Source organism: Cariama cristata, unplaced genomic scaffold, assembly GCF_000690535.1.
Source record: "Cariama cristata isolate BGI_N322 unplaced genomic scaffold, ASM69053v1 scaffold7192, whole genome shotgun sequence".
NCBI lineage: Eukaryota > Metazoa > Chordata > Aves > Cariamiformes > Cariamidae > Cariama > Cariama cristata.
In genome coordinates, this window is record NW_009604367.1 from 10,433 (window position 1) to 25,749 (window position 15,317).

A 15,317-nucleotide genomic window follows, 5' to 3' on the forward strand; every position below is an offset into this window, starting at 1 on the left:
ACCGAATGTATTTCTCATAGACTCTGGCCATATATGTAAGCAGACTGGGTCGCTTCCTTTTCCACACTCTTCTTGGCAGTTGGGAATGATGGAAATGACAGTAGAGCTTAATGAGAGCATTCCCCACTATGTTCCTCTATAATAAGTGCTATAGGACTGAAGCCTTTCAGCAAGCATCTGATTTACAGGCAGAGCCATAGAAACCACTCCAGAAAGCAAGCCAACCCTTACAGCAGCAGTAGGGTTATCACAGCTGTCATCCAAATCAGCTCCTGAGAGGTGTAGGCTGCATGCAGTTGTGATTACCCATCTTGATATGAAGACTTTCAGAAAGCAAATCCTAAATTACTGGACTGTGCTGTTTCCATCTGGATGTAGTTCCCTTGGAAATCCCAACCGTCTGACCCTGTGCACTTGTTGAAAGTGGATGTTTCAATTAGAAGGAGCTCAAGGATTTGGGGAGAACTGTCAGATAACACAGAAAGCAGGCTTTCTTTCAATACGAAATTTTGTTTTATTTTCTGTCATTAGTGCAAACGTTTTATTTATTTACGTATTTTGAATGCACTGAATTTGGCCATAAATAACACTGAGATTTATTATATAGCGGATCATTCAAATTAAAATCAATCATTTGGGAGGAATTCCCAATATTCCAAGACTGTATTTTAGCCCTCTTCCAAAAATATGCAAAACTCCCCAAGAAGCCCACAGTATTTTTACAGCTACCATACAGAAGGAAGAACAGTTGGGTTTGCTACACTAAGTATTTCTACTTTTCTCACAAGCTAACAAGTTTCTAGTACTTCCTAATGTCCCTATCAAGGCTTAAAAATCTCTGTTCCTTTTCAATCACAGCATATTGGCATTGCAGTTGATCATAATGTTCTTTCACTGAGTTATGTCAGATAACCTCATCTCAGGAGCAGGCTAAGAGCAGGCACAGAGCACAGCTGATGGGTGCTACCCTGGCCAGGATTTCACCTGTAGACTTCTGCCTCCTTCTGTGCATCTCAAAACAGTGCCTATTAATGCACTGCTGATTTGATACCAACAGACCAGCCAGAAATAAACTGCAATATCAATTCATTACAGCAAGATTGTCTTTTAATAAGGAGCTATTTTTTGCTACATAATGTGCAAAAATCAGCTGTATCTTCACTTAGAAAAACCAAAAAGAAAAAAAAACCCCAAACAAACAAAAATGCCTTTCAAGCTTGCTACCAAATGTAAATGTTAAGAACATGAGATTTGATGTTAAGGGCTTCATAAACTCACTAAAGTAAAAAAATCAGCTCTTTTCATCAGGCTATTATTCAAATGTTACCATGCAGTCTCCCATATCTTTATCTACAAAAAAAAAAGCCAGCTAGTAATGAGAAAAATATCCCCACCGCTATCTCCAGAGTCACCACAATGCAATGACAGAATAAATTATCTGGGGGCTCTTCTGATTTTCTCCTTTTTGTTTAAGAAAGCAGCATGGAAAACAAAGATAAACTCATGACCAACTGCAGGAATAAAACAGCGATATTCCAAACCATGTGGACGAGGATGTCTTTTTAATAAAAGAACTAAAGTGGCCTACAGAAAGAGATCCACACATTAAAGTTCATTTTTCTTTTGCAGCATTTCACAGCTAATTTCTCCTCCACTAAGCTCCTACTGAATTCACCTCAGTCTTCTTATTGGAAAGAAATTTTTCCTCTTCATGACACTGAGCTGCACTTCTTCATGTAAATGCTTATGTCATTACCACTGAAACACCATGAGGTTTCAGTAATCCCATCAAAATGTTCACTCCCGCAAATCATGGTGTAAATGTTTTGCTCAAACCTTACACTCTCCAAGGAATTCTGTTTTCATCTACAAACATTCAATGTTTCCCATGAAAGGGTGGATGCACTGAAACAGAACAGCAAGTAATTTATTTTCAATGCAATGGCAAAGGCATGGAAACACACTGGTTTCTGGACACTTCCGTGGTGCTCTTCTGGGGGACCATGGTCCAGAAGATGAAAAACTCTCCTTTACAGATACCACCTGCACTCAGAGGGAGACTGCCTTACCAACGAGCCAGGCAAATCTTGAAGAGGAATGAACATTAAATGCATTTAGTTCAGTCAGGAACTCTGGGCCTCGGGAACACATTTCTCTGAACAACACAGGATGATGCACAGAACACTTATTTTTTTGTTCCTGACTGGGCAATGCAGTGCCAGAGCCTGCACCATTCAGTGACTGTTAAATGAAGCAGCACTGCACACTGACAAACATGAGGGAGAGAAATGCAAATAAAAGCTGTTGTTCCTGCCATTGTGGTCATCAATTCTCCTATCAGCCTTGGGCCAAGCCAGTCAAGGATGCTCACTTGCAACAGCAAAGTAATAGCCCACATGAGATACCCATTTAAGGATTAAGGTCAGAATTCACAAAAGAAGCTTTTTCCTTTACTCCATGGTTAGTTTACAATTACAAAGTGTCAGAGATTAGATTAGTTCCACTTTGAAATCAGGTTCAGTCACAGATTTTATCCAAGGACATTTAGAGACAGCTAAAGTGGCCAACATCTGCCATAACTACAAAGAGATGAAGTAAAACCCTGGCAAAACCCTGGCAGAGACAACAGCAGAGCTCTGATCCAACATTCACAATGGGCTTTTGGGTTGGATTCACTTTTCTATCTGTGCTGCTCCACACGGCACAAATTCCATGCTATCTATTTGAAATCGGCAATGCTATGTGCAAGACTGTTCATGCACCATATTCTGTCATTATTATATCTGATTCACCATTACTACTTGATAATATTCCATCCACGCAGTTAGAGTTTTGTTTCATCTCCTACACGCTTCAAAAAAAAGGCACTAGAAGAAAAGTCTCTATTGACTTTGCTGCATATAATTTCTCCCCTGTCACTAAGCTGCCAGCATGTGTAGCCTTTGGCAGTAGGAACTGGAATTTAAAATTATTTAGGGTCTTGTTTACCTTTACAAGCATCTTTCCTTGCTTCTGTCATAGTAGGAGAAGATAGTGGTTGTGCAGAGGAGAATGCCAGTATTTGTTGGTTGTAATAGCAAAAAAATCAGCACAGACTGACTCAGAAAGGAAGAACAAATGTTCATGAGAAAGTAAAAAATTACCAGAGTGTTTCTGAGGGAACTGGTGTAACATCCAGTCTTGCTGGCTGTTTCTCTAGTTTTACATCAGAATATCCCAACTGAAATCACTGGTGTAAGCTTAAAGCTCTGGTACTAAAAAGTCCATCAGGCCCAAACATAGGCCAAAGGTCCCTCCTAGAAAAGGTGCGCTTGATTTTAGAAGTAGATATTTGCATTTTTTAAATAAACCATCAGCTTCAAACTTTCTGCACACGTACCCCTTCAACCCTGCCTGGAAAACATGGCCAACACCTACATCTTCAGAAAGTATTTTGTCCTTTCTCTGTAACTCAGAACGGACCTTTTATTAAAATGACACTTTGCAGCTCACTAGTCTGTGTGGTTCTTTGGGGAAAAGCAAAGCAGAAAACAGTCCAGTTGTTTGGTTTAGCAATGAAGTTTCCCACACATGCATGCTAATTTATTTCATTGAAAATGTCCTAACTAATTGCAACATTTACCCTTAGAGCACATGCATGGCAGTCGCATTAATACACCAGAAGACAATGGCTCCAAAGGAGCTATTACCATGTACCAGGCCAATAATCCACAAACGGTAAAGGATTTTCACAAAAGACTCAAATGGTTTCCAAGGAGCTATTATGGCATATCAGGTAAATAAAATATTATTGAAATGTATTTTTTGCATTTAAATCACTTGCAGCAGGTGCATAGGAAGTAGCATATAATAAAATGGCTCACATTCCCTTGAATACTAATGAGAATCAACGGCAATATTTAGCAGAAAGAAGAAGCAGTAGGTTCCTACCATCGCAAGAGGAACAATTCCCACAAACATTGTTCGGCTGACAAAGATCTCGGAGACCACCAGTTCGCTCACGGAGTCATCTCGAGGGTATTCCACCTGCCAGGTAATTTGCTGGGCCCCTGCCAGGCTGCTAGTGTTGTCGATCTCAAAGTCCATCTGCAGGATCTCGTAGGAGGACATGTTTGCTCTGGAAAAAAACACAAAATTGCCCACAATATCAGTAGGATGTTAATAACAAAATATTTTTTGATTTCTCTTTTCTATTCACCAGAAGATTTACCAATAAATTCAACACACAGGCTTGAAGACGCTTACAGAAACCTACATCAAACTACACACTGGGTAACAGCCATACTTTACAGAGAAAGTGACACTATATCTTTTAGTTTCCTGAAATGGAGGCATTTTTCCTATTAAGCTCAGGCATTCATTCTCCATAATCACAATGAACTTACAGAATAAGCCTCAAACCCTGGGAACTGCATTGCACAGATGTTGCTAAATTATTTAATACAGCATTATTATAATTTTGTTGCTGCAAATATTGATGCTCTGAAATAACAGAGTACTTGGCCATTCCTCATGCTGTATCAGAAATGAGCTCGTGTGTGCATGTGTGTGTGAAAGTCTTTCAAACCCAAACTTGTCTTTATCTCAGTGAAAAAAATAGATTTGCAGAAATTATACATGACAAAAATGGGGGGTAGATTTTCATTTTTTTCAAGTCATGAAAACATTCTTCTCGTCAGTGGTACAGACTTGCAATTATATGGTGATCATTATATATTTCTCATCTGAAAATAAAAGTTTAAAGGTAAAGAAATGGATATAAATGCCTAGCATTCAGAACTGTATTTAAAAATTACTTCTGCTTCTTTTGTTAACACCACCACTCAGCACTCTCCTCTGGTCCAACACTATGTAAATATTAATAATTAATCCTCAGGTTAGAAAGACAGATCCTATCTTCATGTTACAGAGAAGAAAACAAGACACCAAGATTTAACCAATAGCACTCAGCATACCCACAGCAGGGATGTATTTAGAAAACAGACCTTTGCTCATCCAACACTTTACTTCCACAAAAATTAAGGTACTTTACAAAGCAGCACACAAGTTCCTGCCCCAATTTCCCAGACAGACACCTGCAGTGTGGAGACCTGATGCAGCTTACAAAACACGGAGGTGGGATGGAAAGGCAGCTTACCTGACTGCAGACCCAACTGCTTAATCATATTCTGTTGAAGAGACAACTATGTTATCAATTTACTAAAGTTTCAGAGTACATGCTCATAAAATAGGTTAAAATCTGAATTTGCAGCACGTGAGGCCATTCTGTAATGACTTGAATGTGCTCTTATGGTGAGCAGGACATAGCTTGTTCCCAATCTAGGGATGCATCCTGTGCATGCAGGCAACCCTCAGTAATCACCCGCCCTCTGTAATTTCACCCTCTATCCTGTCCCATGGTACATCATTTGTGTGCCTTTACTCTAAAGTAGTGACCCCAAGAGCTGTGTTCATAGAAAGTTTTAGCCTGCCGCTACAAAGAACAGAGACTTTCAACATCCTTTTCCTCTTCCCAACTGCACAGAGGCAGAATCTGGTTCTGCCATATGTTTTTGAAGGCGCATTGTAAAGGAAAAAAATCTGAACAGGAATTATTGATTTTCATGTTTTCTTTCTGACAACAAACAACATAAACATATGCTTCAAGCCTGGAGGATAAATATTTTCCATGCTGACAGAAGATAAAATCCACCTCCAGGCAAAACTAGAAGCTATTAAGGCATCTTTTGGGCAGCCAACCAGACAATCAGTGAAAACCTCTTAAGACAAATATTATTACACAATACCAGGGATGTAATTAAACCATTTTTGTTAAAAACATAACCAGTCTGGGCACCGCGATGGAGTACTCAACTTCATAGTTTTCCGTGTATCACTTCTGGCAGTTTGTTTTATCTAGATTACATACAATCAATTTGCTCACAACACAGAAATAAAATTTAGAAATGAGCTTTACACTAACTATGGATCTAGATATTGGGTCTGTGAATGTATGTTTAGATCTGCGATTTAGGTTTAATTTGTTCAATAGTCACCACTTACAAAAACACCCACGAGTGGTTTCAAATTCAGTACAAAACCACTGATGAAGGGTTTTGCTTTAGATTCACCACTTAAATAATATGTCAGGTTACTCTGCACCAATAAATCCATTGCACATGTTCCACCGATTGGCACTTCTTTGAGTTTGGTCCATCATGCCTTCAATTATTCCCTTCCTGTTTTTCTTTTTACACATCCAAAAAGTAACTGTAATAGTGGTTTTATATTTTTAAGACAGACTGGGACTCAGATCTCCCTAAGAAAAGCATGTGTGTGTCTTGCCTAAATAGTAAGCTGAAGTAATGGCCAGGGAGTAAAATGACTCGTGCTTGTAAATATGCAAAGACCTTCACTGCATCCTTAGCACGGCTGTACAGCTATAAAAGACATAAGTTTCATTTAAAGGCAGCCGTGGTTATATACTGTTGGATTAGAAATGAGTCTCTGTGCATCTACAAAAGAGCAGCAACTCACATACATAAACCTTCCTCAGATCTAATTAATATTAACATATGAACTAAAGCAAAGCTGACTTCCCAGCTCTCCCAGGACCCAGTACTTCTTAGGTCCTGGTTCCAAAAGTGAATCCTTATCATCACCTGGAAAAACAACGTGCCTTGTCAAATGTTTTCTGCTTTGCCTCAGAAGCAAATCATGTAGCATGACATACTAATATTGATTAAAGAAAGATCCACTTATTTTCATTTGACATTTGTGAAAGAGATGGACTTACTGTATCTAACCATCTTTCACTTACAGAGTTTCTCGACTGACTGTATAGCTTTAGCAAACCAGTATTCAACTTTCTGGACTCCTTTATTCACCAGCAGGTTTCCCATGACCTTCGGAACAGCAGGTCAATGAATCTTCTCTAAAATTATGGTCTCCCTCTTTTCCTCTTTAGGACAAAGATTTGGCCTTCAAGCAATGCCAAGTCTTACAGTATCTGGGACATAGAGTACCCCATGGACCGATCCACCCTCTTTGTTCTAAGTCTCTTCCCATGTTACAACTATAACAAACCCGTGATAAAACCTGAAAAGTGAATTTCTTCCTTGCTCAGACTAGTGCCTTCCTACTGGCCACTGTATCTCTTATCCTACAGGGGCTTCTTTCCTAGTGGGAAGACTGGTACTATATTCATAATTCTTACAATTTATTAACCATCCTCTATAATACTGTGTGGGAGACCACTGCCTTTTTCCACTGAAATGGATGGAGGCTGCTAAAGTAAAACCAGACGTAAATTAAACCATAAGCAAGACCTTAAAGGTTAGGATTTACTTATGTCAGCTCCATTAGCTGATAAATCCACAGCGCAACACCGGTATCTAAATTTCTCTCCTGGCTATGAAGCACTACACTATAACCCTTTTTAAAAGGAGTCGTTCCACCCTGCCAGGGCAAATCTTCAGCTTTTAGTCTGATTTGTAGCTGGTGGCCAGTGTGTTGGTCTTTGTAGTCACTGTTGATCTGCAACTGCCTGGTGAAGACAAAACAGTACCAGTGGGAAAATCCACTAGCAGAGAAGATGACGAATGTAACTCATGCTGTTATCAGCCATTAAATCCCACTAAACCAAACTCTATCCTAGAAAGATTTTTCAGCTTTTTCTTGAGACTTATTCCATTTTTCTCTTAAATAAGTTTGCACTATTGGGAAGAATCTGATGGAATGCAAGGACTATAAATCACTTCTCCTTTCCACATCTTTCTTCTCTTTTTAGTTAAATATTCCTATTGTCCAGTGAAGTCTTTTCCTGGTTTAGAAGGATTTTGCCAAACCCTAGTTTAGAGGAGCAATAAAAAATAAAAAGTCAAAATTACTTTTATAAAAAAAGATTATTTCCTGCAAGCACAAGGAAAAGACCTTATAATTTTAGGCAGCTGGCATGCTTGCTAATAAGTCCATTTCTATGGAAATGAGTTCATAACTATTAATTTTGCCTGCTCCTGATCTATTCTTGATGAGTCTTTCAAATTTAGAAAAGCGCTTCATGATTCTCTCAATTTGGTAATTACTAACTCCCTTTGATGAATCCAGCCCAGTGTTTCAGACATGAGACATTCATTACACATTTTTCTTTCTGGTAAGAGGAGAAAAAGAAACCATGGGCTTGGATTTATTTCCTCCCGCAAACTCCAGTAAGTAGGCCCTCTTGTTCAAATTGCAATTTATAATCTATTTGTGTACTTTTACAATACTGCCTCTGCTAGGTGCTAGAAGAATCTGCAAAACCTTGAGATTTCTGCACAATTTCCTGTTGTCTAACCTCACATATATCTAATGCATTCAAACCACGTCCCCAACAGCCCAGTCAAGCTTTGTAACATATACAGTCTTCATTCTGTCCCAAGCAGTTAGTAGGCATGGTTACGATCTCAGCCTGGAATAGAAGAGAACAGAGTTTTAGCACAGAATGGTATAAATCCATGCCAAATAAAGCCAACTCTAGCTCCAACGAACTCCAGGATAAAAAGAGTTAATTGGGAGAGGAAAACGTTACTAAGTTGCAGAACCATGCTGCAATGGACACATCCAGGCGGGCAGCTGCAGGCATGCAGAGCCCAACTGCCTCGCTCAGCTTGCCAAGCTGAACCTCAAGTATTTCCTCTGGATGCACATTAAGCCATAAAGGAGTGAGCCCTCCACCCAGAGGCAGAGCCTCTCCTCAGTTAAAAACACACTCCCAGTGGAACAAATCACAGGCTGTACAAACCACTAAGGTCTGGGTTTCAAGTGCTCCTAAGCACCTTAGAGAACTCTTGCATTACAGCAATCAGATGCTTTGTAAAGATTCACACTGGTTTTGGAGGACTATCTGTCATGTTACCTTGTTAAATATATTCGGATTGATTTTCTTCCTGAATCTGCTAGTATATGCAGACAGTAGGAAAAATATGTGTATTTTAAATCTGAATCTAAAAAAAATTCAATATCAGATTTTCTTTCTCTACATTTGAGTACTGTGTTCAGCTCTGAGGCCCCTAACACCAGAAGGACATGGACCTGTTGGAGAGAGTCCAGAGGAGGCTACAAAGATGATCCAAGGGCTGGAGCACCTCTCCTGTGAGGACAGGCTGAAAGAGTTGGGGTTGTTCAGCCCGGAGAAGAGAAGGCTCCAGGGAGACCTTAGAGCAGCCTTCCAGTACCTAAAAGGGCTACAAGAAAGCTGAGGAGGTGCCTTTTACAAGAGCATGTGGTGATAGGACAAGGGACAATGGCTTTAAACTGGAAGAGGGAAGATTTAGATGAGATATTAGGAAGAAATTCTTCATGATGTGGGTGGTGAGGCACCAGAGGCCCCATCCCTGGAAGTGTTCAAGGCCAAGTTGGATAGGGCTTTGAGCAACCTGGTCTGGTGGAAGGTGTTCCTGTCCATGGCAGGGAGGTTGGAACTAAGTGGTCTTTAAGGTCCCTTCCAACCCAAATCATTCTATAACTCTATGATTTATTAACTTATTAAGTATTTATATGGAACTGCCTAGGCTTTTCTTGAGAAAATAAGAGATTACTGTGAAGGTCCACCATAGCTCTAATTTTAGCAGTTTTAGTAAGTACTACAAAATCACCTGGCATTGAAATAACACTGAATTTAATTTATTCCTAATTTTTGTCTAAGCCAAACATGGAATACTGAATTAAGTACTGGAATGATACAGAGTGATTGATGTTATGATGGTAGTGACAGTCTAAATAGTCAGTAGTTACCTTAAATAAACAAATGCCTATTATTAGCTATTAAGAAAGATTTACACTGCTAACCAAACTGAAGAGCCTGCCCTATGTATTTTTAGAGAGCATGAAATATGCAGAATGCCATGGTGAAGGATGACAGTGCAGGGCACTTTGCAGTGCGTTCAGCTGGGTGTACCACTAGCACATGGAGGGTTTCCTGGCTCACACTGCCAGTTCATCAACAATTTAGTTGATAAAAGTCAGACCCTTCCATTAGTGCAGTTGGCTATTACAGGAAATCATGAGTTTCATTCATTCATAAAATAATGTTTTCAGTAAATGGCAATCTGTTCATGAGGCCCACAGCAGTGTAAACAAAACTCTAAAAAAAATGGAGCAGACACTAGGTAATTGAAAATAATAAAATGTCTGGTATCATGTTGCTTGAGAATCTTTTCAAGGTTAATAATGGTCAACTCTTACTCTCTCTGACAAATTGTCACCAAATTCAATGAGAACAGGATTACATAAACAAGGTACATTAGTTTATAAAATATTTCAGTAATACAGGTCTTACTTCTTTGATCTCAAGAGGATTAATTTCATACTTACGGTTTACTGAAGAGTAAATACTTAAAAGAGGAGGCTTTTCAATGACTGATGGGAAATGCTCAAGACCCTAATTTCCTGCAAATGAAGCAGCAGAGGGCCAGGACCTCTTGGGGAAAAGATCCAGATTAAAGGTCCTGACTTTCTCCCCCTAAGGAAATTAAGATCCCAGCAGCCCAAGATGAAGGAAATGAGAGCAAATACTTACTAACAGAGTAGCATCGAGTTTCTGAATTATGAAGATTTGCATACTATCAGCCCTTCTACCTTGCTGAGTGCCACTTTGTGGAATGTGGGCACTGGGTAACAGGAACTGGCAGTAGCTAACACCTTTAAAGCCAGGATACCTTCTAACAGATACAACATCCTTAAGCACAGATCCTACTTGAGAACAACTTACTCGAATGAAACAGTTACACCTCATGTCACATACAAAGTTTGACTTGATAATGGATGTTAAAACCTGAACCCTTTTCTCCCAGTATATGTCATTTCCATTAGGCTGTAAGGACACAAAGCTGTATATAACAGCCCACTCATACTGTTCTTCCAGGGTAGTTTGCTGAGAAAGGGCCTCATCCTGAGGAGCACTGGAGATGGGCCTGGCTGGAGCTTTGCATAAATAAGAGCAGGTATCCCTGTTGAGCGACGTCCCTAAAAGCTAGGGCAAACTACCTGCACACCCTGAGCATTTCTGCAAGCTTTTGCATCAACGTGAAAACATTCAGATGACACAGGGCCACTGCCCCTTACTGCATAGCCCCCAGAGGTTTTTGTTCTGCTGAGGGAAACAGGACAGTTGGGGGTGCAAGGCAGACACAAACGCTTGAAAGAAGCCCTGCTCACTCTTCTTCCGTGTCACAGCACAGAAGTGGAAAGCAGAAGCCCCAAACGTTGAACAAAGAGAAGATGGATGCCAGGTTGCAAGTAAATCTGCAGGGATGGAAGACGTTTGCGTGGTTTCCTCTTGTGATGCATTTCAAATCACAATTTACAATTTGCTCTGCTGTCTAACAGAGAACTTGCTCTGTTGTCCAGTTTACTTTATACTAACTACAGGCTTTTTCAAAACATTTCTTGGTGTCTGATCTTAATTTTCTTTCATTGCTGTAAAAATTCATGCTCTTCACAGATGCCTGGGCAATGTAAATGGCTACAGAGGATAAAACACCAAGCTGCTAAATCTGTTAAGAATGTATGGATCAACATAGCACTTTTTAATAATCCAGTAAAAGCCATAAAAACCAGAAGAAAATATTTTTGTTCAAAACACACCACCAAGACCAGATATTATTCATGTTATTTTGCTTAGCCAACATTTTTCCACAACTGAAAACAATAAATCTAGATAATGAGCAAACCTTTTAAGCTCTTCAGCTTCTTCCACTGCCAATTCACAACTGTGCTGCTCACTAACAACTTGCAATAACTTCCACTTTATTTGATTTTATCAACATCATCATGACAACCCTGGAGACAACTGAGACAATTGCTTCAATTATTTTTATTTGCTTCCACCCTTGTGACAGTGTACAGAAATTCTTCTGGTAAAAGAGTCCTTAGATACTATTTTAGTTAGCCTTTAACAAAACAGGACTTTTAGGACCAAATTCAGTATGGGTGTAATTGGCGTGCTCCATTGGTAGCATTTATTGCTGGGGACTGGGGCTCCATTTGTTCCTTTGTCATGACACTCCGCTTTTGAAACAGCATGTAATCTTTTGGGGTTTAAAAAAGCATTTTGATTGCACCAGAATATTTTTCTACTATTTAGAACCTCTTTATTGCTGTGCTGTGTATTTCTTAAAATAAAGCTTCTCTGCCAAGAGAAAACATCTTGCCGGGGAATATAAGAAACACATCCAGTAAGAAATTGGGGCCAGGGTTTAGCTGATGTTGGATGCAAATATAGAGGGAGCTATTGTTGTTTAAAAAATAAGAATGATTTTATGATGGAAGATTTATGCTGAATCCTAACCAGTTAATAAATATCAACAGCCCAAATTGTGCCTATAATTTTTCTTTAACTATTCAGAAATTCTTACATATTTACATACCATAATCACACAGTGTATTTTGAACATTGCTGTGCAAGCAGCTGAAATATATTGTAAAGTAGAGATGGATTTTTAAAGAACGAATGACTGAAAATTCAAGATAATAAATTCAGTGATACAAGAACTTCTTTGCCATGCAGGAACTCGCATACAAAGACCCCCCCACCTCCACACTCTCAAAAGACCTTTAAAAGAACAAGAACACAACTCTGGGAGGCACTTTTTTACCACGGTCTGTGCTGCAGCTGAATAACCCAAGGCATGGGTATCTTCAGACAAGCTGCATGTAAAGTCAGTGCAGCAAACACTTCACTTGACCTCAAAGAAAACAGAGTGGATGGCCAGGGGTATCCAGAGACTCGATGATGGAGACAGGGAATATACCCTAAAAGTTACCTGCTGGAAATGCTTGGTGACACACTGCAATGCAATGGGACAGCCTCTGGGTCTGTCTATAATGCCACCACACAACAGCCAAATAAATGAGTTTTCTGCAGTTAATTAAGCAGAAGAAAAAGGCCACTCTTCAATTCAGCTCCTTCACCATCCCTACACTAGGTCATTGGCTGCCAGCTGAGCATAGCTGAAGGTGCTTCATTCAGAGTCTTGCTCTTCCCCAGCCAACTATGAATGGAAGACGTGCAACAGTTTAATTTACCTGCACACTCTTCCAAATTTATTGTGAGTCTCAGGAAGAGTGACTCTACGTGACAGCTGCTGAACTTACACAATTATGTAAGGCTCCTGAATTTTATATTTACAAATATGTACACAGTTTTCTCATCTTCCTAGACAGAGATAAGAGCTTGGGTAAGTGACCTGGATGCACCCTAACGGTTCAAACTGCATTTCCAACAACATGTTTCCTCGGCATTTTAAACACCTTATGAATTTTATATGCCTGACATTAGCATTAATGGTCAGGCTCTTTTATATACACCAAGTGCATCAGAAAAGAAAACCACAACTAGACCTAGGAGAGAGTTACTAGCAATCCAGTTGCTGTTTTGGTTTCAGAATTACAATTGAGGTTGACAGCTGGATCTCCCTGGGGAGAAAAATCAACCAGAGGGGATCTAAAGATGCAAACTCCCCACACGCTGAATTTATGAATGAAAGCAAAGGGGAGACAAGCTGCAGACTGCGACACAAATATACCTAATGTGCTGGAGGATACATGAAAACAGTGACAAATGGTGCTCTCCTCTTGAGGATTTTAAAAGCCTAATTCAACACCTTTTAAACTTAATCCTTTGCGTAATGGGCAGACAGTGTAAATGAGTAAATAACAGAATGCCAAGCAGCTAGCAAAGACAATGGGAAATCAAAAAATGGTCAGTTTTTTTTCTTTCTAGAGCTTGCTAAGAGTGCACAGAACTCATGAGTCGGCTGTGGAAGCTACTGTAATACCACCTGCACGAAATAATTAAAGAACAAACCAAAATCAGAACATGGGCAAGAATTATTTTATTCCTCCTACATTCTCTTCAGATTTCAACAAGATTAACCATCTAATGAATTAGACCTAGCTTTCTTTAAATCTAATGTACTCTTAGATGGAGAGATAATGTGCAGGGTGTCCTGTAGCTAATTCACACTTCTGCTAAGAAATAAATGGCCATGACAAAATCCTCAAAGAAGTTAAGGCAGGGATCCATGTAGTCCATTAACATGAACACAAACAGGACCTCCTCTCTCCCCACTTCCCTGACAGACACATGGTGTGCATAAAATTGTTTTATTTTATAGGCTAATAATTACATTTTAAAAAAGAGTTAAGCTTTTCCTCTCACTGTTGATACTCACTGAACAGACAATAAAAATGTGAAACTAGCACATAAACATCAGTTTCCCATGTTTTAATTAATAAACAAGGCTAATTCATCCAGCTGAGCAAACACAGGGTGTATCAGGGTCTGCATTCAGTGTATGAACAGGAAGAGCCACCTGCAGTAATTCTACGTACCTCCACCCTTTGCCTGTTAAGATCAGCTTAAAGTCCTGATCTTCGCAACAAAACTAAAAGCAAGACAGAAACAAGCAGTTATAATATAAGTCACTCCACCAAAAGCCTATTTTCGTCCTAAAAATGAATCCAAATTTCACTAGAAGTGCAAAGATAACTTCAAATAACAAAAAGCAGAGAGGTGGATTTAATATTTCTCTTCCTAAAAATCATTCCACAATTACTTTTTAATGGCATGAAAGTAAGGTCAACTCAATGGGCACCACGTAATGTCTCTAGGTCACCTTTTCAAAGGGTAATCACTACTTTGTCACACTTGCAAGACAATGATTTCCCAACATGTGATGAATTCAAATGTAGTGACAGCTAATGGGGGGCTGCTGGGATATTGCTCAGAGCTAAGGTCATATCATGAATAAATGAGTTCAGGCACGAGTAGTAAGTGAGGTTAATTCATTTAGGGTCTGGAAAGGAATAATTAGAAATAGAAAGGGGAGAAGTGGTGTTCCATCCTGCCTTCCCCACTCCCCTGTGTTTATGATAAAACATCCCCCCAGGACTTCATTTCAATGACTTTCCTCAGCAATGAAGGCTTCAACAGCCTGCAGATGGAGTGGGGCTGAGCATCCAAGCTGAGCTGCTCCTCAGTGAGAGGCAGAGAAGCCGCCTGCACCGTCAGGAAGTATTACCGTTAAGGACATCGCACTGAGGACCTCCCACGTTTTCTTGGGGAGTCTGAGCAATATATGACCCAAACACAACAGTAACAAAATTACTGGTGCGGCAGATATGATGTTATATTGACTCCCTTATTACCCACTCTAATAGTCATACAATTTGGGGATCGTTTTGCTTTTTTGTTTTCCTTGCTACAACTAAAAATGTTACCTAAGCAAAAATACCAGCTGTCACGAAGAACAGTCAGATAAAAGGATTTCTAGAAAGAGAAGGCAGTTTCCTGCAAG

General features: G+C 39.6%; 1 protein-coding gene across 1 annotated transcript in view; it reads right to left on the reverse strand.

Moving 5' to 3' along the window:
* Nucleotides 1–3,930: 3,930 nt before the first annotated feature.
* The window catches only part of LOC104158009 (transmembrane protein 132B-like), a gene marked incomplete at its 3' end in the record, with an annotated part of 106,290 nt that continues 94,903 nt past the window's right edge, over nt 3,931–15,317 (reverse strand). The window contains exon 3 of the mRNA XM_009695566.1: nt 3,931–4,117. Coding sequence (XP_009693868.1) covers nt 3,931–4,117 — 187 coding nt within the window. The remainder of the gene's footprint in view (nt 4,118–15,317) is intronic.